General features: G+C 39.2%; 1 protein-coding gene across 1 annotated transcript in view; it reads left to right on the forward strand.

The window, feature by feature from the left end:
• The window catches only part of ttc27 (tetratricopeptide repeat domain 27), a 92,039-nt gene that overhangs the window by 34,444 nt on the left and 34,346 nt on the right, over positions 1–23,249 (forward strand). The window contains exons 8-11 of the mRNA XM_070977601.1: positions 1,311–1,423; positions 6,705–6,771; positions 16,344–16,457; positions 22,626–22,721. Coding sequence (XP_070833702.1) covers positions 1,311–1,423; positions 6,705–6,771; positions 16,344–16,457; positions 22,626–22,721 — 390 coding nt within the window. The remainder of the gene's footprint in view (positions 1–1,310; positions 1,424–6,704; positions 6,772–16,343; positions 16,458–22,625; positions 22,722–23,249) is intronic.

The following is a 23,249-nucleotide window of genomic DNA, read 5'->3' on the forward strand; positions in this document are numbered from 1 at the left end:
AATGGACATGCACTTGACTGCCATTGACTATCATGCATCATCCAAGCCTAAAGTTCTGAATTCCTCACATTTGTTTAGACAGTTTGATCCCTGACTTCTCCTTCGTACATGTCTTGGTGTGCTTGTGTAAGACGCTGAACTCCAAACAGCTGCTGCTGATGAGAGGGCGTGTACATGAGCAAATGTCAGATATTGCAAAGCGATGGCACTACTCTCAGGTTTAAGATAGTACATAAGTACAGTTAACAACAATTTAACTTATTACACAATCTTTTATACCCTCCCTCAGTCTGCTGGTTGCTGGGTATGAGGCTGACCTTTTTCACAAAACAGCTAAGACTTGAGCATGCTGTGGCTTCTAACGAGTAAAGCCCAGATACAGACATCTGCAGGCATTTATTTGTGAAAAACTTCTATTCCTAAATGCCAGTAACACTTAGAGTGATACTGACTGCTGGGCATAAAACTTCAGAAAAAACTAAAACTAACATAAAATGTTACATTTCAAGACCAGAACAAAATCATGCATATGCTGCAACTTTTTCAAGAAGACAGTAATTCATTACCTCATGCCCTTACCATTACATTCACAGTAATGGTAAGGCAAGCACAACAAGTACATAAGTAACATTAATTTTTTTAACACCTTTTAAGAGCAGTTCTTCACAATAATCCCCTAAAGCTTTCTGGCTGGAACCTGAACTTTAGAAATTATGTTCTTCATGTGATAAGTCATTGTTCAAATTAGACTGTGTTAATTTGACAGTAATTGAGCAGGTGAAAGATGTTAATGATGTAGCTGACCACTGCAGAAACCCAAAGTACCTGCAGTCCCCACAGTCTAATAGCATCTTAGTAAACTTCAAGTTATGGTACCACTTCCTGGAAATGAGAACATACACAGCAGTGAAATAGATATGTATCTTCAGATAAATTGGATTTACTTGGGTTACATATTTGTAAATTATAAGTTATCCTATATCGAGTAGTTCTTTGTCAAGGTTGCTGCCTACAGTTGGCTGCAATTTTAAAAAAATGTTCATCTAATGAAGATTAAGTAAAATGTGAATGGTCTACTAACCATCACAATTTTCAAGAAATTCCCCACTAAGGAGCAGCATGCGTGAGGGAGTCAGTCTTGTACTTTTCCTCTTAAAGGTTGTGGCTGTAACCAATTTATCAAAAATATGTCATACTTAATCCACAAAAGCATGCTGTCTCACTTGGCTGCTCTTAGTTGTTCTCGTGTGCCATGGTTTATAGCTGCAGCATGTGTGCCCACATCTGACTCCATGTGTGTTTCCATGCAGGACTACAGTCTGGATGATGACACTGTGCTGGATAAGATCAATTTAGCGGAGCCAGATCAGTATGAGCTGCCTGACCTCAGCGCAGAGGAGCAGGCTGTCATCCTGGGTGTCTGGTAAGTCTTCTGCCTCAGACGTTAGCAGCGTTTCTGTTAAATCTGCCGATTGAAACTTGAAACACAAAAGTTGTATAAATTAAAACAAACAGTGTTTTAAGTGTGTTTTTAGCTCGTCTGAAATAGTTGCAATATTTTCAGAGGGTATCATGGTATGCTGTTGAGCTTCGTTTTTAGTTGTGTGTTACTACAGCTACAGCTACTCAGCCTGTGCAGCTGCTGCAGCTGCGCTTTAGTGAAAAATGTAACTGCACAGCATGGCTGCAGTGGCCAGGAAGATACCCTATGGTAGGTAAAACCTGGGCGAACCTGCCCAATGCAGTCCCCACTCTTCATCACACTTCCCACTGTCACTCATATCACAAAGTAAAAGAATGTAACTGTGGGAATAACACTAAAGCATACCCTCGTCTGATACGTCTATCTAATGTCACAGTTGCAGTGTCAATGGGAAACATCAGATGCTAGAATATAATTCAATTTGGTTGAATTCAGTTTTTTTTATATAGTACCAAATCACAAGAGTCACAGTAACAGTGACAGCTCTAATAATAGAGTCTTGATGTAGTATATAGGTCATTGTGTTCACATATAGGATATATTTATGTGTGTGATATATGTATATATTAGTAACAGATAGCATATGTATGTAATATACCATTAGAATGCAATAATAATGGAAGTATGACTAATAGTAGTAGCAGTTGCAGTGGATGTCAGGCAGGGCCACGGCAAGAGACGCAGCTATAATCCACAATCCAGATTCAACCACTGTCCGTGAGAACCTGCAAGACGACAAAGAACAAAGACTCTGGGGAAGAAGCTGAGTTAGTAACATGCTGTGGTAGGACATGAGAGCGTGCAGATGGAGAGGGAGAGAAGAAGATCATTGGAAGTCCCCTGACAGTCTAATCCTATAGCAACATAACTAGGGGCTGGTCCAGGGCAAGCCTGAGCCAGCCCTAACTATAAGCTTTGTCAGAAAGGAAAGTTTTGAGATGACTCTTAAATGTAGAGAGTGTCTCTAGATTGGAGAAGATGATTCCACAGGAGAGGAGATGATAGCGAAATGCTCTGGCTCCCATTCTGCTTTTGAAGACTTTAGGGACCATGAGTAAGCCTGCATTCTGGGAACGCAGTGTTCAAATGGTGTAATAGTGTACAATGAGCTCTTTAAGTCAAAAGCTTCACTGTTTGTATCTACAGCAGGACTCCCTTTAATCCCTTGTGTCAAACAAAGACCTGGCTTCAGAAAACCCAAGTATCACTCCTTATTTTGCTTTGATGTTTTACTAGCTAACCCCTAACCCTTTGCAGTGATTTAATTCTTAGACTTTAATTATATCTATCAGTGATGGACTAAAGTCTCTGCTGTCTGCTTCCTGGTGACATGTTGCGGGATTCCCAGAATCAGTAATACACTGCAGTGGATAACCAAACCAAATGGGCACTGTCACATTTGTCATCAGTAGGATGTCCGTGGGTGAGCATTGTTTAGGATTGGTCAGTTGTGTTTGTGAGAGCAGTTAGCATGAACAGAATTCTACATATTCAGCATTTCTGAGTCAGAAGCTGTACCTTAAGAAAGTCTGTTGGTAAATAAAGTCTGGAGCCAGGTGTCAGCACTTCTTTTCTCCTCCTGCTGTTTTTTGCAGACCTCATTTCTCACTTTGTGACTTGTGGTTTCCCTCTGGGTTTATGGCTCACCTACGGTAAATTGTGAACTTATTTGTGGTGGTGGTTTCATCCAGAGAAACGGTGGATATAGGACATTCAACACAATATAAAACCATTTAGCTTCACAGAAAGTCAGTGATTTATTCCCATGCTGCTGCTGCTGCGGAATGAAAGGGTCAAGTGAAGGTCAATGGAGCAGTCAGTGAGATTGCTAGGAGATGATTGATGAGCAGCAGGTCTGTCTAAATGAATGGTAGATCTGCACCCCTACATACTGCCCCAAGACCCTAACAGAAAAGACTGTCTTGTACCTTTTGAGGCTTCCAGAGTGAACAAAGCAGATTTATGCAAAATTTAAGTAAAATACTCAATTATCATTAGAGGATCCATAAAAAAAGCCTTGGGAAAGCATATTCTCTTTCCTATGGCGACTTACTCAGAAATGTATAATCACAGTGACAATACGTAGCGGATTGCTTGGATGGAGCTGTGAGGTAAATTGAAGACATGCTCATATCCTGATTATGGCATTTCTATTGTCAGAGCAAAGGGAAAGGTGAAGTTATCAGTGGACACTGTACATGCATTCCTGGAAGAGTTGTTATTACTAGATCTATTCAGCCACAGTACTGCCCTGCGCTGTTTGACATAACACAAATACGCAGGTACTTCTGCATATAAGTAGAAAAGACCTAAAAGGCACAGTTAACACACACAGAGTATCAAGGAATTTTGAGCCTTACTCAACTGGCATGAACAGTTGCATTGGTTAAAAAAGCAGTATAATTCTTCAATCAGGATGACTGAAAAATATGACTGAAGTGTGTATGGTGTTAGTGTAAATTCATTTCCTTTTCATTGTCAGTGTGTCTTGTATTAATGAGAGCACATCCCAGGATGTGATTACCTTTTATTAAATTTTAGCCAAGGGATTAAAAAGTTGAAGAGTCACTGGTCAGGAGGATCAGCCAATTGAGTTCTCCATGGTCCTTTTAACTCTGGGAATGTGACCTTGTCTGATTCTCTTTTCTCCCTCTGTGGATATGCTGAGCTCTTGGCAACTCTTAGATTTACCTTTTAAGTAAGGTACATTAAAAGCACATATTGCATTCTATACTTGACAAGAAATGAAATATTCACACTTAATTAAAGAACAGAGTTGTCTTGAAATTTCATGCTTGACTTTGGAAACAGCAGTATGACAAAACAGTTTCAACTCAAGGACTTTTTACTAGATTGTTCAGAACTTAAGTGAACTTAAGTTTCAACTATCAAAAATGAACTGTCAAGTGAAGCTAACTCAAATAGAAAGACCTAAAATTGCTCAAAAAATATTGGAACAACTTGGCTACTTCATCTTGTGAAGGCAGTCAGGTATGCTAAAACTGTGGGTGAGGAAAGTAAGCGGACCTTGTGTTTAAATTGTTTTTGTTGAAGTGATCAGTTTGACTCAGTAGTTGGTGACTTTGTCCCCAGGCTATCAAGGGCCTATGCTCGAGCAGAGCTATTTTGTATGGGCTGTTGTCTGTTGGTCATCATAGAGAGAGGCAACATAATATTGTTTAGTATGGAGATTGCTGCACATTTTAGACTGTCTGGAAGGTATTTCTAGTGTTGCACTTAGTTGTTGAACGGTCACATGTAAAGTGACAGAAAAAGTTGTGTTTGGAATGAAAAAGAGGGCTACAGATGTTAAAACCCTGCTTACTCTCATGTATGCACAGCTGGTCATTTCGCTTCTCTCATGTCTCTGTGGTCTTTTTGTGTTGCTTTGTGGGTTTTTGTCTCCTCATGGTTGTGCTGTATCTCTTTGTGGTTATTGTGCATTTCATTGTGGTTGTTTTGTGTCACTTCGTGGTTACTTTGGATCTCTGTGAGTTTTTTTGCATCTTTGGTAGTTTTGGGTTGCTTTATATTAATTTTTCGTCACTTTGTGGTTGTTTTGCATCTCTACGTGGTCATTATGTGTCTCTCTGGGGTCTTTCTGTGATACTTCATGGTCATTTTGTGTCACTGTGGTTGTTTGGTGTCTCTCCTTGTAGCCATTTTGCATCTCTTTGCAGCTGTTTTCAGATCCATTGTGGTTTATTTGAGTCTCTTTGTAGTCATTTTGCATCTCTTTATGGTTGTTTAGTTTTTGATTCATCTGACATATTGGCCGGGGTTTGGCAGACCGTATTGACCCTGGGCCAAGAGATGCTCAGCCGACCTGAGCTGTGGGTTTACCACACTCACTGAGCACACACATAGATTTACACACTTTCAGAGAGAAAGAAAGTCAGAAAGTACAGGCGTACAGGCTATTGCCCTCTGTAAGAGTGAATTCTCCAGATTTCCCTTCCACAGCTGCACCTGTAGGCCCCTTTGGCCTTTTGTCCACTGTCGGGCTCCCTCCTATGCTAATGTATTAACCAGCAAGGCCTGCCTGGAGGAAAGAGTGCAAATGGGTGAATAGTGTGAATGGTATTAGAGGACTACTTACATTATATCAACCTGGCTGTATTTTAACAGTGTGTTTAAAAAAAAGGAAAGAAATGGCACAGAAAAGGCACACTTGTAATTATTGCACCTAATCTCCCTGAAATCCAAATCCTCTCGGCTGGAAAGAAGTCAACCTCCCTGAGCCAAAACCTGCCTTTCTTGCAGCACCTGCACTTGAACTTAACAAGATATTTCAAGAGTGATTCGACCAAATCTTATTGTATTTCAACTTGATGCACCTTTTAGAATTGGCCGTCTTGATTGCTCAGTCAGTTGTTTTTCCAGCAGCTTGGTCATTTCTGCAATTTCTGAAACAATGTTTGATTGACTAAAAATAAATTTGGTACGTATTATCATGATCACTACATGAATTCAAGTTTTTTCTAGCAATAATAAGTAAACCATAAAGGACTGTAGCTATTTTTCTGGCAGACTCAAGACTCAAAGAGATGAGCCATCCCGGTTTTTGTAGGGGGGGATTATTAGCCATTCTAGTTGCATGGCTCGAGGGATGGCAATATGTTTGATCCAGACTGAAATATCTCAATAGCAATTAGATGAATTGCCATGAAAGTGTATACAGCCATACATATTGCCCAGAGGAAGAATCCCATTGACGTTTCCTCTCGAGCCACCATGAGTTTGACATGTCTTGGTGAAATATCTTGATAACTATTGTACGGCAGGCTGGTAAATTTGCTACACATCTTCAAGGCCCATTGAATGTGAACTCTAACTCAACAACTATTACATGGATTGCCATGAAACTGGTACAGACATTCCCCCAAGAATTACTAGCATGACTTTGATTCCCTGATCTATGCCACCATCAGGTCAGAATTTTAGTTGGTTTTAGAACAAATAACCGCCAAATGGATGACATTCCCTGAAGCCTCTGCTGTAGTTTGTTTATTGGCAATTAGCAAATGTAAAGAACACCGTAAACTAATGCTTAACATTGTAAACATCATACTTGCTAAACATCAACAGTTTGGCAGTGGCATATTGGGCATGTTAGCAGTTACCTTAAGGCATTGCTGTGCCTAAGTAAGACAAAGCTGTTGTCTTGGCTGTAGACTTGTTTTATATGTGTGTTGTGTTGACCAGGTGTGTTTTCTTGCAGCACTGACTTCCAGAAGAATAACCCCGTCCACAAACTGACTGAAGAGGAACTCCTGGCCTTCACATCTGTAAGTCATTGTTTATTGTTTTTGTTATTTATAGTTTGATATTGTAGCTGATGCTGGGGTTGTTTCCTATATTTGACCCAGCAGTCATACATTCACTTGTCACAATATATCTTTGTTTCTACTTTCAGTACAAATAATGATAAGATGAGATCATATTGATTTTCTAAATGTGGCAACTTACCTGGACTGAATTAAAATGTTTGTGGGCTGACTGAATGACTAAATCATGGTCATAATTGCTCTCAGTTGTCTGTAACTGACCCAGGTCTTTAACTACTCTGTTTACAAGGTGGCTGTTAAGAAACATCATCTTATTTCTGAAACTCTTTAACTAAGCATATTATTTATTTATCATCTCCTCCCCCTGCAGTCATTAGTCAACAACACCAACAGTAAGCTGAAGGCTACCTTTTCATAGTGTTGCACCAGCAAACTGAACTACACCCAAACACAAAGCACAATGCAGAACCGATGGAATGACTCACCTAAAGGTGAACTGCACAAAAGCTGTGCAAAAGTGGCAAACAAAAACAGAACCATAAATCTATGTTGACAACCCCACATACCCCCTCACTGTTTTCATGAAAGCAGCTAGAACTTGCTGACAAGCTTAAAACTTTGTTTGTCAGGTACTTCTTCATTGCCAGTGAAACATTAGCTAACATGGACCACGTACCTATTATCTTTGGCTATTGCTTTTCCCAGTCCTTAGTTCACTGTGAAATAAATGTTGTCTTGAAGCTACAGCTTCAGAACGTATTTTCACTCAGAAGTGGAGAGATTCCTTCAGCAAAACCGCCTGCTGCTCCAGGGTACCTGGATAGAGTAGTGTCCCGAGGAGGTGTTGTTAAAGCCGAAGTGAAATTTGAGTTCTCACTTTTTGTGGGAGTAAATATAAACTAAATGCTCAAGCTTTTCTGCATAGTTTTCAATATTTCAAAATGGGTTAAAACTGTTTTTAGATATTTGTAGAAACAGCATCTAAGCTTCAAGAGCGCGTTTCTCAAGAAATTCGTTGTGTGAGGGCTGACCTTCCCAAGCGATGCATGGTCAAAATTTGTCATGTGCCACAGACAGGAAAACATAATGTATAACACACAAGCTTACAAAGACTTGTTTGTTGTTTTTTTCCTCCCTGTTCAAGCATTGTTATTTTTGACGACGCTCCCCTACTGCACAGACATCATAGAGCAGCAGTGGGATAGCTCCTTTGGCCAATCTAGTCCGGCGTCTCTGAAAGCACTGTGAAGGTTAGGTCCTTTCAGGCTGATGAGAACGCTTGGCAAGAGGAATTTGACCGGACAGGAAATTAAAAGAAAAAACTGAAAAAAACTCTTAAGGCTTAACTGGGGGCTGGTGTTGCCTAGTGCCAAAACCTTCTGTTCTGTTGCTTATTAAAAAAAAAGAAAGCTCTCTCTCTATAAAACATGAACAAATGTCAGCTTCCTGATTGCATAGTGACATCTGTACCCCAGGCTGGCTGAATTTCTCTTTGCTTTTAGAACAGAAATGTATGAAGATCATTCTGCCTATTAAGACAATACATCAGTTGCCTTTATTTGTTATTGCTGCCTTCATTCTTGTGTTGATGGGACATAAAAACTTGATAAGTTGCTGTAGGTTCAGTGATATTTGATTGTGTAGGTAATGTGTGCATTAGAATCGCAAAACATGGCAAGTTGAGATGCAGAGGCAGAACCATATTATTGTCTGAGATTTTCATGCCCGCAGTATTGATATGGATTGTAAGCATGCATACATGGATAGCTTAGCCATCATCCTTCTTTCTCCCGCCACATCCACTGCATTGAGGGGTCATCCCAGGACAGACCTGGCCCTCTAAACCAAGCTCTTAGTCTTGCGTCTTGTAGCAGTTGAGTTATTCCAGCAGACCAATCATTACTATTCAGTGAGTAGCTACTTGTGAGATTCCACTGTCAATGTACGTTCCCTGTATTGTACATACAAGTTTAAAGATATTTGCTAAATACAGTGATACATTAAAGTTAGACTACATAACTTTCAGAAGAAAAAATAACACATTATTCTCTTACAAATGAAAAGTTGAACACATAAGCAACAAAACACACCCTTACTGTCTGGTATCACCAACCTTGAGTCACCTGCTGCTGACACATTGAGTTTAGGTGAACACATTTTAACTTGTTAAATTCTTACATTTCCACACTTTCAATTAAACATTTTATACAGGGTGGCAGATTACAGTAGCCTGATAGTTGGACTGAATTATCTTTTCCATGTTCACCATCTTAGTTTAGCATGTCAGCATGCTCACATTTATAAGCACAACACATGTACAAGTGCAGCTCAGGCTGGAGGCAATGTTCTTAGTTTTGAAGGTATTTGTTCATAGTCTATTTTAACCTGATGATGGTACAAGATGAAATGTCATGGGAATCCATCCAGTAATCATTGAGACATTTCAGTCTGGACTAAAGTGGTGGACTGACAGACCAAGAGACCAACATTGCCATCCCTAGCATGGCTAAAAATGATGTTGAGATGAATCGTCTCTTAACGTTCCTGACATTTCACATACATGCTTTGAATTATTCTGACTGTTGCGGCGATCTGCCTGGAGGTGTGGCTGTGCGCACTGCACCTGATGGCAGCGGACAGCAGAGCAAACGTGTTGGCGGGCGCGTGCTGTGCGCGCACCTCCATGCCGCGCCTCAACAGGTGAGAGCAATTGAGGTAATCAGCACCACACGCCAGGAACTTGGGCAGTATCAGTGGCAAACCGAACATTTGGCTGGAAAGCAGCAGCAGCAGCGGCAAATAATCCAAGACAAAGAAAGAACCCGCAGACGAAAACGGCTCAGCAGCGGGAGGAAAACAAGGACAAAGAAGGAACCTATGGATGAGAAACGCATGGGAAAGGGACTGGAAGAAAAAGAGGCTACCGGTAAGCTCATACATCTCACTGGACTCTTAAGTGTGTTTTTTGACTGCGCTGCTGAGGACACGTTTGAATTGTCGGACACTGCTGCTGAGGACATGTGTAAATTGTACTGCCTGCTTGTTTAAGTTAGTATTATTATTATTTGTGTGAGTAAAAGAAAAAATGCAGCTTAAATGCAATTTGTGTTATTTTTGATTACCTGTTTATTTGAATTAACATTTATTTATCTTACATAATTAGACAGAAAGTAGTTCATTGTTTGCTAAAACCTTTATTTAAAATAGTTTGAGTAACAGTTAAATAAGTTTGCTTTATTTGAATTCATGGGAAGAAAGCTAAAAAACTGTTAAAACTGTTAAAAAATAACAAAATAAAATCTGTTTAATTTGTGTAAAATCCATATGAAATAATTTGGGTAAAATGAGTTAATTTAAAACATTGTTTAAAAATGTAGGGCTAAATTTCTGTTTACTTAAAACCTGATTAAGTTTGTGTTTAATTAATGATTATACTGATATAAAACATGCTTACTTTACTCAGTTGTAAAATATATGTATTTATATTTGTTTGTTTTTTGTGTTTTAAAGGTTTTTCACCTTGCCTCCTCTTCACTGCTTAAATAAAAATAAAGAAGAAAACGAGTGAAATCCTGTCGCACATCCAGTCCTTCCTTTTCAAGTGTGGGAAGCCATAAAGACACTTGACACTGACAGTAGCCATTCACAGTGTGGGAGAATGTTGGATGGTGTGTTTACAAATTTTGATTGGCATTACATTTTGTAATGTGTGTTAAGACTTTTAAGGCCTTGAAACACTAACTTGACTTGGGAAATTATAGCCAACATTTGAGACTTGCTCATGGCTTACAAAACTTTGCCCCATCTCTGCTCATAAGTGGAATAAGAACCTGCAGTAAGTGAACAAGTTTTTAAAACTTAAGAATTTGATTCACATAGAAGTATTCATGTAGAATCATAACTAATGATTGTATTCAATTTGATAATATAAAAAAAGATTCCTGACTGTCATTTACTTCGTCTCACTTTGAGTGATGACTTGTACCTTCATCAAGTCAGAGTTTTTGATCCAACTCAGCTGCCAGTGACTTTCTGATGAGGAAGAACTTTGTAGTAAAAATAGTACATGAAAGAGTACACAAAAGAGTACGTGTGGCAGTGCAGCTGACCTCAGAACAACTGTTGCACACTGTTTGGATAAAAAAAGCCTCATTCTATGTCCTGGATTCTGGACAGCCAGTCCAGCATACTTGTCTAATCATCCATAGTTTAGCTAATGGTGCAGTTCAAATGAAAAACAAAAACATTTTCTTGTGAGCAGTATGACAGGTATTCAGCCTGTTTTGTGGCCATCACTCTCTCAGAAGTTGGATTGCAGTTATCATCCATCCATCCATCCAGCTGTGAGCTCAGTTTGGACAATGAGCTGGAAGCGTATATTGTATTGTCGCTGCATCTAATGGGAAAGCTGCGGGCAGCTGCTGGCTCTGTGAGCAGGCATCTTCCCAGCCTACATGTAGATCCAGGAATCTGCAGGCTGGTTAGATGGTTGTCACATGTCTGGTTGTCTTCATCGATCTGCGACATCTGTTGCCTTCGAGGAGGACCATCTGGAGGTAGCGCTGATGTATCAGTTATCACCAAGTTGTCCTTGAAGGCTTTTCACCCCCATACAGCAGAAGCACATAGCTATGGAATAGCAATGGTGAGTGCAAACAAATTCAGGCCAATTACTAATAAAAAAATATGAACAATAATACTGTTTGTTTTATTCACTAATTATTTACAGGTGGTCCCAATTCCATTTTTTGCAGTTGCTTCAAAGTAAAAAGAACATTTTCATCATATATGTCAAATTAAAAGCCCACAAGTAAAGGGGATTCTGCCACCTGGTGAAGCATAAACCGTACATAATAATACATCAGCATAATGTACATTTGCCCAACACTCAGTCCATTAGTACAACACAGTATTGTCATACTCGGCAGTCCATTTTTCTTTTTCCCGCAGATTTTTCACATTCACATCACAGCATGGAAGAGTTATGCACTTTTAGCCATTGAAACATCTGTACAGGAAGAGTTGAGTTTCATTGATGGTAGCTTAAGTTAAGACAGTCCTTTATTAATCAGTGGGGGAATTTGCAGTATTACAGCAGTAAAGGGGATGGTCTAATAGTAAGACGCATCAGTAAAAAAATAAATAGATAAAGCAAAATACGATAAATGAGTAAAAAATATGTAAAACAGACAGTAGCTAAATCTACATTATTGCACATATGAAATATTAATATTGCCAAGTTTGGGGTACACTAATTGCACAAATTTGTCAGTTTAGGCGTGCGTGGTCTACTGGGAGCAGTGTTGATTGTAAAATCTGACAGCAGCTACTTTGATGCACATTTTGAAGTATCACATTAGACAAGGTAGCGCCTCCTCCACCTCCCACTCCTGCTTCTCTGAGGTTTGTTGACAGTGGGCAAACAACTGGTTTTGTTTCCGGTTCTCAACCTCTTCTACTCTGTTTATTACAGCCTTGCATAATGTAACCTATACTGTCAGCTTCTGGTGGAAACTACACTTTCTATAGCCCAGTTAATTCTCTCTGAAAAAGTTGATGGAAACATGACAAATTCACTTTTTTATTTTATTTTTTTGCCTTTTTGTGACATTTCGAAACTTTGCCTCAAATTTGCTCGACAATTAGATGGAATGAGGGCTATAGACAACAGTGGTCTAAATGATGACTTTTGTGTGTCAAGATGAGGGCTGTCACTTTTTATTTAAAAAAACAAAACTTTTGTTTGAACTGTAATGACCCCTTTGAATTAATAAGTTTATTACCATAGCATCACTACTGGGTAATATCCACCATAAAGGTCAAATCACACAGACATTTGCTATCACTTAGTTTCCACATCAGGTTTTCCTTCATCTCTATGAATTACTCCAGACAAACTGACACTTTGGAACAGTTTAACTTTGTCTGTGCTAGCAGCTCTACAGCAGCAACAAGGCTCTCCTTCACAAATTCTCCTTCTGAATGAGGTTTCAGCTTCTTAGCTATTAGCTTGCTCACCACAAAACTTAGTCAGAATGTGGTCTTGCGAAAGCTGCTTGTTGGGCATCCAGACTCCTCAGAAGAGCGTTAACTTTTCCAAGTGCATTTGTCCTTGCAGCTGGAGATTAGAATGTTCCAAGAATGGCCTTATTTCACTGTGAGCACGTCGCCACAAGCTTAGACACATGGGCTTGCCTTTTATTTCAATGAAAAGAAATAATCATTTGCCCATTTCTCTTGGAAAGCTGAACAATCTGCATCTCCTTCCCTTTGGTTGACAGGCGCCATGATGCAATATGAACTGCTCCATGTGAGTTGGGCCCGCTTTGGGAGAAAGTGTGAAAAGTAATGGCTTTTTTGTATTTATGAATTGCCTCACTGGCTGGATCAGATGGTCTCACAGCCTGTATTGATTTTTAATTGTTTAGTGATTGATGTTGCTGCAGGAATAATTCCATAATTAGGACAATTTACTGTTGCACTAATGACCCCAGCAAGACTTGCTAAGCATCCACAAACAACATTAGTGTTTGTTCATCTCACCTTAAACCATGTATCACTTTCATTGCATATTTCCATCATCATCAATATATTATAAGTTAAAAAAAAAACAAGTGTCATTTTCCACCTGTCATCGTATCTGCTGGATATTGCTGTCCACTGTTACCTTTAATCGGCTCATCTAAACCTGTATCATTAAGCTGTCCCAGGTGTTACACAGCAGATTATCACCACAGCACACAGATAAAGACTTTCAGGCTGTAATAGGTTTTAGTGAATGTGTTGTTACTGAAGATTGCTGGTTGACTTCTCACTTTAGAGCACAACAGAAAGCTGGGCAGCTAAATGTGGGGAAGGACAATAAAAGTGTCTAGAGTACTGTCATTGTATTCCATCAGGATGTGTGTTTTCAAGTCCTGTACAGTTTGTCTTTGTATTTTTTTAGATTTTATTTTTTATTTAAAGAGGCGTGAGAAATGGATGTAAACCACACTGTTTAGTGCTGTGGAGGTTTACATTTTAATTTAAGCGCGTCACTGGATTGTGTCCTCATACAATAGAGTGAACTAGCAGGATACTTTTATTTTGCTGTTTAGAGAGCTAGAGCCAATACATCACTTCTGAGATAGCCTCTGTTCCCCTAGCTTCTGTAACTCAATCAGCATGTCTTTTATTGTCCTTTTGGTCTTTCAGTGAGGCTTGTTTCAAATGTTTACTTTCCGTATTCTAAGTGTAACCAGCTCCACTGCTGTTGTGGAGCTGATTAGCTATAAGGAGCTGAGACGTTCTTGATCATTCTAAAGTAAACAGCAGCTACTTTGTGAGCACACAGTAACTACATGCTTGGGTACTTGCATCATTGCCTCTTGGTTTCGTCCATATTCGTATAGCTCACCAACACTCTCTTCTAAAGTCATCTTCCCAACTTTTTAGTTGTAATTTCCGCTGTCTCAGATATATCCGGCGTTTGCTCCTCTATGTCCTGCTGTTATTACAGATATGTCTGATCTAACCACAGACACTTGACTCACTGTTTTTGAGCCGTGACATTTAGCTCATAGATGTCATGGGTTCATGGGAAATTGTGTTGGTTAAAGCCTGGAAAGAAAACAAACTGACACAAGCAACATGGCATGCTGGCCAGATATGCTCTGTTCCAAGGCTGTATTTTTAGTTATTAATGCAGGTATAGGTGTAGGTGTGTTACTTCTGCTCTCTGCTGTATTTCAATCAATGTTAAGCTTCTGCCAGTAAAACTCACCATTTCCTGCATAGATGTTTCAGCAATAAAAGTCTTTCGAGAACTCTGCAGTGCAGTAACCTTTCCTTTCCTGGTACGCTTTTTAACATTTGATGGAAGTGGTAAGTTTCATTCAAATGAATAATTGCACTACGTAGTATAGCCTGTTGTAGTGGTGTAATTGGTACTGTGGAAATGGACATTATACTGAATTTACCATGTGATCATTATATAGAGGTATGTAAAAGTTTGGTCAAAAGTTTTGTAAGTTTTATACAATTTTAGAGGGGGAAAAAAGGAAAGGAGTACCTGAGTACCTCTCAGGTAACTTTTACCAAAGCCCCTGACCTTTATTAGCTTGATAGTACTATGGCTTGTTGATAATCATTGTTAGGAAAGGCCAAGTGATGCAAATTTCAAAGGTTGATAAATACTATGACTGCTCTAAACTGGTCTCAACAACCAGCAGCCATGGACATCTCTAAGCAGCTGCCTAGCAGTCTGAAAACTTCAACAATTGATTCCTACAAAGCAGGAGAAAGCTTTAATAAGATAGCAAAGAGTTTTCAGGTAGTTGTTTCCTCCATTTGTAATGTAATTAAGAAATGGCAGTTATCTGGAACAGTAGAGGTCAAGTTGAGATTTGGAAAACCAAGAAAATGTTTAGAGAGAACTGCTCATAGGATTGCCAGAAAGGCAAATCAAACCTCCTGCCGACTGCAAAAATGCTTTCAGGAAGGTTTAGCAGACTCTGGAGTGGTCGTGCACTGTTCAACTGTGCAGCAACACCTCACATGGAACTTTTTGGCTGCAATGAGCAAAAATATGTTTGGAGAAAAAAGGTGCAGAATGTCATGAAGAGAACGCCTCTCCAACTGTCAGGCACAGGGATGGATTGATCATGCTTTGGGCTTGTATTGGAGCCAGTGGTACAGGGAACATTTCACTGGTGGAGGGAAGAATGAATCCAATGATCTACCAGCAAATTGTAGAAGCAAACGTCACACTGTCAGTGAAAAAGCTGAAGATGAAAAGAGGATGGCTTCTACAACAGGATAAAGATCTGAAACACCAGACTGAAGGTTTTGCCATGGTCCTCACAGTCCCCCAACCTAAACATTGAAAATCTGTAGATAGACTCAAAAGAGCAGCACATGGAAGACGGTCCAAGAATCTCATAGAACTAGAAGCCTTGTGTAAGGAAGAATGGATGAAAGTCCCTCAAACCAGATTTGAAAGACTCTTAGCTGCCAACAAAAAGCCTTTCCAAGCTGTGATACTTGGCAAAGGCAGAGTTACTAAGTACTGACCATGCAGAGTGCTGAAACTTCTGGCCCCTTGCCTTTTTTTTTTATTTTGAAAGTGTAAAAGACAGAAATAAAAAAGTAATCTTGATTAACATATGACAAATAAATGTGTCATGCCTGACTTTGTGTTTGGAATTTGGGTCATCTTTTACTCTCTTAGTAACACATTTTGACCAAGGGTACCAAAACTTTTGCATATCACCATAGTTTAGGTAGTCTAACCCTCCCACCTTTTTACCCAGCCTTTATTGGTGACTCACCATTATTTGTTTGTGCTAGCTATTTGAGAATCAGACATTGTTGCTTTTATTTGAGGATTTCTGGCATAATCATAATTGTATGCTGCAGAATTACGTCTTATGTGGCCAGAACAGATTGTTGCTAATTTGTGACAGGACAGCCTTGACTGTACTCTGACATTTTATAAACAAACCAGCCATAACTGTTATATCATCAGAATTACACAAACTATAGTATTATCTATATTATTATCTCACTCTTTGTCTCCCCCATGTGTTTTGCAGTGTATTCTGTCTCAGCCTAAGTTCTGGGGTGTAGAAGTTACGGCACTTTTGCTCAGGACAAAACTGGAAAGAGGAAGCTCCCGATGTGTTGAGAGAGCCATGATGCAAACCCAGGTAAGGAGATGCGTTGTTGGATTGTATTTCTGTATTCATTAAGAATCCAAGCCTGACTGAGATTCACAACATATCTTTTCTATTTATGAATTAATGTGCGTTCTTTCTATAATAGAATAGGCAGTAATAGAACCAGCATGTTAAAATTTGATTTTGAGCTGTGTATTACCACACAGCATCTCATTCAGTTTTTGTAACAAAATTGCATTACTGAGATGCAAACTATACGTTATAAACCAGCTCAACATTGTCATCACAAGTGCAAGGTCAAAACTGGATCATGAACACCCTCAGACACCAGTGCCAGAGAGAGTTTGGGCAACTATCCACAAATCAATGAAAACATTATTAGAGTGACTTTAAGTTATTTGTAGCACTAATTTTATGATCATTTTCACTGAACAGTGAATGCAGAAATGGGAGGCCAGGCAATTACATTAAATATTGGCTGAAACTGGTCTTTATCTGATTGGAGTATATGTCATTATTTCTTTTTGTATTTACTATACTTCATCATGGTGACAGTAGAGTGAAGAGATGGAGATAGAGGGACATGAAATGCAACAAAGACCCCCCAGCCATAATCGAAGCATTCACACTGTGTTTATGTGGTATGGGTCCTAACCAACAGACGCCCCCGTGGAACTTTTCATTGACGGTCTCTTAGCTCGATGCTTTAACGTCATTGTATGGGGCCAATAATGTAGCTATATTATTTGCAAATGTGCATGTGGAGAGCTGTGAACTGCGATGCTGCTAAGTTGTACATGCACACTTTGATTTTCCCCACATCTGACATATTACATTACCACTTTATCAAATATTGGACAGAAAGCCTACAAGGTATCATCACTCATAATTACAATCATAATTACAAAGTTATTGACCGTTGATAATTTCGTAGACCTGGCAAACCCCTGCATAATTTTGCAAATTACCCACAAATTACCCTCTCCTCCTAAACTGACAGAGTTTGTGTCAGTATGATAACGTCAGGCAAAAAACAGCATCTACCAGAGGCAACTGTGTATTACAGCACACGTCAACTGAATTTGGCCAGTCAGGTTTCTCCATCAGTGCTACAAACCTTTGAAAACTTTGAGTTTAAATCACAATTTGATGATGGCAAATGGAAAGTGGTTTTAGTTTTGTATGATTCAATGTTCATTCTTTGTGCATCTGTCTGAATCATCGCATGTAAGGAGCTCTGATGAAATTTAGCTATCTAGCTAACTCGGGACAGTCATTGACTCTGACTCTGTCCACTGTCACTGTTACACAGGGACTTGACAAGTTCTTTGCTTTAACATATCATTTTTAAGGGAATGTTGATTGCAGAATGTAATGGCTATAGAATAATTGCCATTGATATAGAACTTATATTGAGACAGCTCATTCTGTTTACACCAATATTGCACTGGGGGGCATTAGATGTTTTATATAATACCATGAGAAAATAATAAAGATAAATATATATGATATGAAGATGATAATAATAAACAATATGCTGGGTCAGTAAATATAGATCTGATTATATGATTCTAAAGATGTCAGCCCTGTGAGGCAGCAGGTCCACTATAAACATATTCCAGTTAACAGATTAACAGCTCATTTCAGTTCAGTATTCTTTGATGATATTGACATCTCAGCTGTGTCTTTTATAGGGCTGTACCCCAAATCTTTATTTTTTTAAATTCTATTCTATTCTCTCTCTTTTTTTTTTTTTTTTTTTTTTACATTTGAAGCATCTCTCAGCTAAGTTCTGTCTGTCATCAATTTTATAACATCATCACCTGCCAAAAAAAAAAATTATAATTTTGCTGAATTGTTTTTTGCATTCCTCATGCAAATGAGACAGCAGAATCATTAGTGTTTATTCACCCTGAACAGCCAAAACACTGTACTTGAGCCTTAAGATAGCCAGCAACGGCAGGCACACAGGTTGTGTGTGTGTCTATATGTGTTTGTTTTCAGTTCAGCTTCTGACTGAACTCAGCCCTCTGAGTCGGTTTGTTCAGTTATTTCCTTCCAGTGTCTTTTCTTTCCCCCCTCCTCTCCTTACAGTACATTCACAGTCTCCTGCAGTAAGCAGTCAGCAAAGAGAAACTAATTACAGTACTGTTTGTGCCCACCGCAGCTCGCTGCTGTGGACTGGTTGAAGTGAAGATAAAGTGTTTACCCCTTTTTAATCACAGAAGTTTAAAAAATATACTCTGAGCTCTTCTCCCACCTGTAAACAGCTCCAGATCAGGCCAGAATCTGGTGTGACGCCGAGCGTTTATTCCTCCAGAAGCTCCAGTCTGCCTCCAGTCTTCTCCAGACTTCCTTGTCCTCCTCACACAACACTCCTCAGAGCCCTGCAACACACCCATCGAATGTTGATTTAGAACTTGAATTTCAGTGTTATAAATTAAACTTAAGCTATTCGGTGTCGCCCTAGTCTTTTGATATGTGCACATAAGATGTATGTACAGTCATGTGTAGGCCTGCAGTATAAAATTCCATATTGGTGGCTACATATCACAGATGAAATATGACATACCATGCTACGTTGTACTTATACTGAAAAGGAAAGAATCTGCATATCAGTCCGTCTGTCTTTCCATTTTCTCGACAACCATTCATCCGATCAACTTCACACTGCTGGGTGTATTGCTGAGGAAGTGCAGCGTAGAGTGTGAAGTGTTTTAAATGAAACTTAAAAAGAGACATCGCCTTGCATACGCGAGTTTAAGGCAAAAAACAGTGATGTAGGTTCGAGTGCTGATGCCCTCCCCTCCCCTCCCCTCCTTCAGATCCGCAGCTCTTTATACCTCCATGACACAGACAGCAGAGGGGAGAGATGGAGACAGCTATGTAACCTGGTTACTACATTTATATAGAGTCCTGACCTCACAGCCTGCATGCTGTTATTGGCTGGAGGCCATGCACCCACTGCCCAAAGATCAGTAACACGATTCTCAAAGACGGCTTGGCTCAGTCATGAAGAGGCACATTAGGCTGGCTATGGGGTTCGTATGTAACAGTGTAAAGTTACATGCAATTGTTATCAAATTTTTTAATTGCACATTTTGACATTTTTGATTCATTAAAAGATGGTACATTTTGCTTTTTACGTGTGCATTATATATGTACAGATATCAGGCACAGCAGGATTGTTTTTGTACATACTCACATATTCAGTTTACTTATCAGCATATCCATCTGAACAACCAATGCCATGTTGTTTTATTACATTGGATTTATACATATTTCTTGCTTTTATTCCCAATAGAAGCAGTTCTAATCAATCACAGAATCCTGTTTGTCACTGCAGGCTTCAGCTGTATTCATAGTGCGTGTGCTGTTAGATGTAAATTACATTGTATGAGTAATCTTATCTGCATGTGTTGATATTTGTGAGTCAATTAATAATTTTAAAAGAGCTGCAGAGCTCATCTCGGCTCACAGTCCCAGAGAGTTATTGAATAACCTTGTTCTGTCTCTCAAAACAACCCTGAGCACAAACAAAACCATTAATCCACCACAGCTCCAAGTGCTATTTTGGATGTTGATCAATAACATCCTTGAAAGACAGACACACACAGATGGCATTATAGGATTATGAAAAGGCCGGTGAAGACAATATTAGACTCAAACCCCTGGCTGGAAGACGACAGTTGCTGTGTTCATGCTGAAAGAAATGGATGAAATATGGATTGTTTTTCTTTTTTTATTTGAGAGTTTGGTGCTTGAGACTGAGTACTGGAGAGTGAAATTGTCAGCACTAAATGCAATTTTCTTAGATGCACTTTATTTGGTTAGTTTATTGAATAAATGAAACTCCCTCCATCCTTCTTTCATCCTGTTTCACTATACAAACAGAAAATATGAAGTGGGTGGGGTAGTTGGTTGGCCCTCCAGACACTTTGACGCTCAGTGCCTAATGTGTAAGTCCATTGTTACCTGTCTGTGACCAGCACGCGGTTTCCTTCAGTCTGAAATGAAAATTACATATGAGGAGTGACATTTTTATTTCATTTTATTTAAAATTTTACAGAACCTCTCCACTCTTACAATGATGTCACCCAGTCTGGCTCTGAATGTTCCACATACACACCCTTTGTAGAATCTGGAAGTCTTTAAAAATGCATCGGCCATAAGTTGTGATTATTGTAAAAACCTTGCAAGTTATCAAAATGCCCATTTAGCCCAATAAAGTCCCAAGTCTCATGACATTTAATCACTTTTCTGTGTTTAGAAAAGTGAGAGGTGGGTTTGAACTCTGTTCACAGCGATTCCCCATTATTGTGTATTGTAGTGTTTCCCAAAAAAACCTAAAGGTTTGACAAATCACTCAGAAAAGACAAAGCGCACCATTCCATTCCTAATTAGTCCTTCTGTTTTCATGCATTGTTTGCATGTGTATTGCCAATACTGTTGGAGTAGGGGATTGAAAATCCATATGAAAATGAAGAATAAGTATAAGAAGCCCGACCAATAACTAGTGAGCCCCTCTGCATAGCACATCAGGCACACTAAGTAAATATGAAACCTTGATTTGTGACTTTCTTTTTATGCTTAAGGCAACTGTCTCAGTTGTCTCACATTAACATTTGTTACTCTGACCACCCCAAGGACAAAAAGTCAATATTCCACTGGGAAAAAACTGACAGCATGTCCAAAACAAAATGTATTGTTGAATGGGTGCCCCAGTAGCTCACCTGGTAGAGTGTCTTCCATGTATTAAGGCTGAACCATTACCAGAGCATCCTGTTTGGATTCCAGCCTGGGACATTTCATCATGTCATCCCCTCTCTCTCCCTTTCCATTCCCATCATATTCCAGCTGTCTCTGTAAAATAAAGCACAAAAAAAGATTGAAAAGATTTATTGTTTTATCCATTTAGTTTTTAGATTGTCTTTGATAGTAAGGAGACACAATGCACCATCATTTGGCAAGACACTGCTTGAGCCAATCAAATGCGAGAAGCATTTGATTGGCTCATGCATTATTGGTAGATTACTTTGCAACACCATTATCATCACAGCAAAAGATCAAATATTAATGACTTTCCAGTGTTGTAAAATCAGTGTTTTGTTTTCTGAAAGCCTTCAAATTCAGGGATCTGTTCCTCAAAGCGGACTTCCTGGATCTTATCTCAGCAGTACCTGAAGTTACACACCTCTGCAAACATTTGGAGCATTCATTCTCAGCCCTGATCTCTTTGTCCGTCTCTGCATTTTATATCAGATAATTTACCTTTTATTTGAAGCCACCCAGTTTAGGCAGATGCCTGATGTATGTACTATGGGGTAGACTTTGATACAGTGGGCTGGAACATCAGACTAACTTAATTCATAGGGGAGATAACCAAGGAATCTATTGAAAAGCTAAAGCGTTTTTTTAAACATCAGCCCCAGTTTTAGAATCATCTTATTGCTTATCTTAACCCAAAAGAGAAAGACTGATAAATCACTCAGTTTTAACATTTCTTTTAATGGTTGCAACACACATGGACCATAGAAAAATGGTGTGTATTTCTTTTCTCATCATACTCGGCGTGTGTGCTACACAGCCCTTCCTGACTGTGGCAGATATCTCTGTGTGACATTGCTCATTTTTTTGGAGAGTGCTGTTGTGTCAGAAAGGTCTAGCTTTTTGATCTTGACAGCTGATCAGTTTCACCTCTGTGGAATGGATGTTAACCTGTTGTGAGGATGATAAGAGAAAGCTACATCTGTTTTTTCCTTCTGTTTTTTTTTTTACAGTGTTGTCCCATTTCTATGAAATAATCTGTGTACCCATGCTATAGAAGGATTTGATCAAATCTGAACAGTTATAGATGATTTGATGAAGCAGCCTCACAAAAGTGCTCGCTCTCTTTATCTGTCTCTGTGAATATTCCCTGTCATTTTACCCTTAAGTACCCAATGAGTCGTGTGTCCGTCCTGTAACCTTGTCAATACTCAGAGGCTGATCACAGCATACAGTGTAGCAGACATTAGCAGTGCCAGTCGATAAAGCTCTTATATCAGCTGTAATCACATCTCAGTCAATAACCGTGAATCTGTTGGTGAGCAAAATCACAGAATTGGTAAAATACATTATTTTTCTGCAGCACATAGTTCATTTTTGTGAACTGCTCAACCCAGCTGCAAAATTTCATCTCCTGTTTTCCTTTTCCAGGCGATCGTAGACCACTTTGAAGATAAGAACTGTCCTGTCACCGAGCGGCTCAAAGTCTTCTACTGCAGCCAAGCCCCGCCCAGATGGGCTGTCCAGGTAGCAAACACTTTGTTTTCTTTGAAAGACATTCAGAATTTGAATCTGAAGTCACCAGATGTGGTGGAATGACTTTTAAAGAGGGGTGCAGGGCATACATCAGATTTACAGACCAAATACCACTACTTCCACTGTGTCAGTTGTCATGTACAGTACTATTACTGTAGCAAAACATTTGTGCTTGTTGACAAAGTGCACAATGTGAAGAACTTAATTGAACCAACCAAGACTAAGTCTACAGCAATACTAGCAGCCCTGTGAATTTTTACTTTAAGCGGTGTTTTAAGCTAAATGCTAATTTCAGCATGCTAGCATGAAAATGTTGACTATATTAACATACTCATAAACATGCTCTTCCTGAATCATGTGTTTACTGTGGTCATGGTCCTTAGTTAAAGAGGCAAATATTATGCTCATTTTCAGGTTCATAGTTTTCTTTCAGGGTTCTACTAAAATAGGTTTACGTGCTTTAATGTTCAAGAAACACATTCATTTTCTCAAACTGTGCATTACTTCAGCACCCCTTTT

Source organism: Chaetodon trifascialis, chromosome 13, assembly GCF_039877785.1.
Source record: "Chaetodon trifascialis isolate fChaTrf1 chromosome 13, fChaTrf1.hap1, whole genome shotgun sequence".
Lineage (NCBI taxonomy): Eukaryota > Metazoa > Chordata > Actinopteri > Chaetodontiformes > Chaetodontidae > Chaetodon > Chaetodon trifascialis.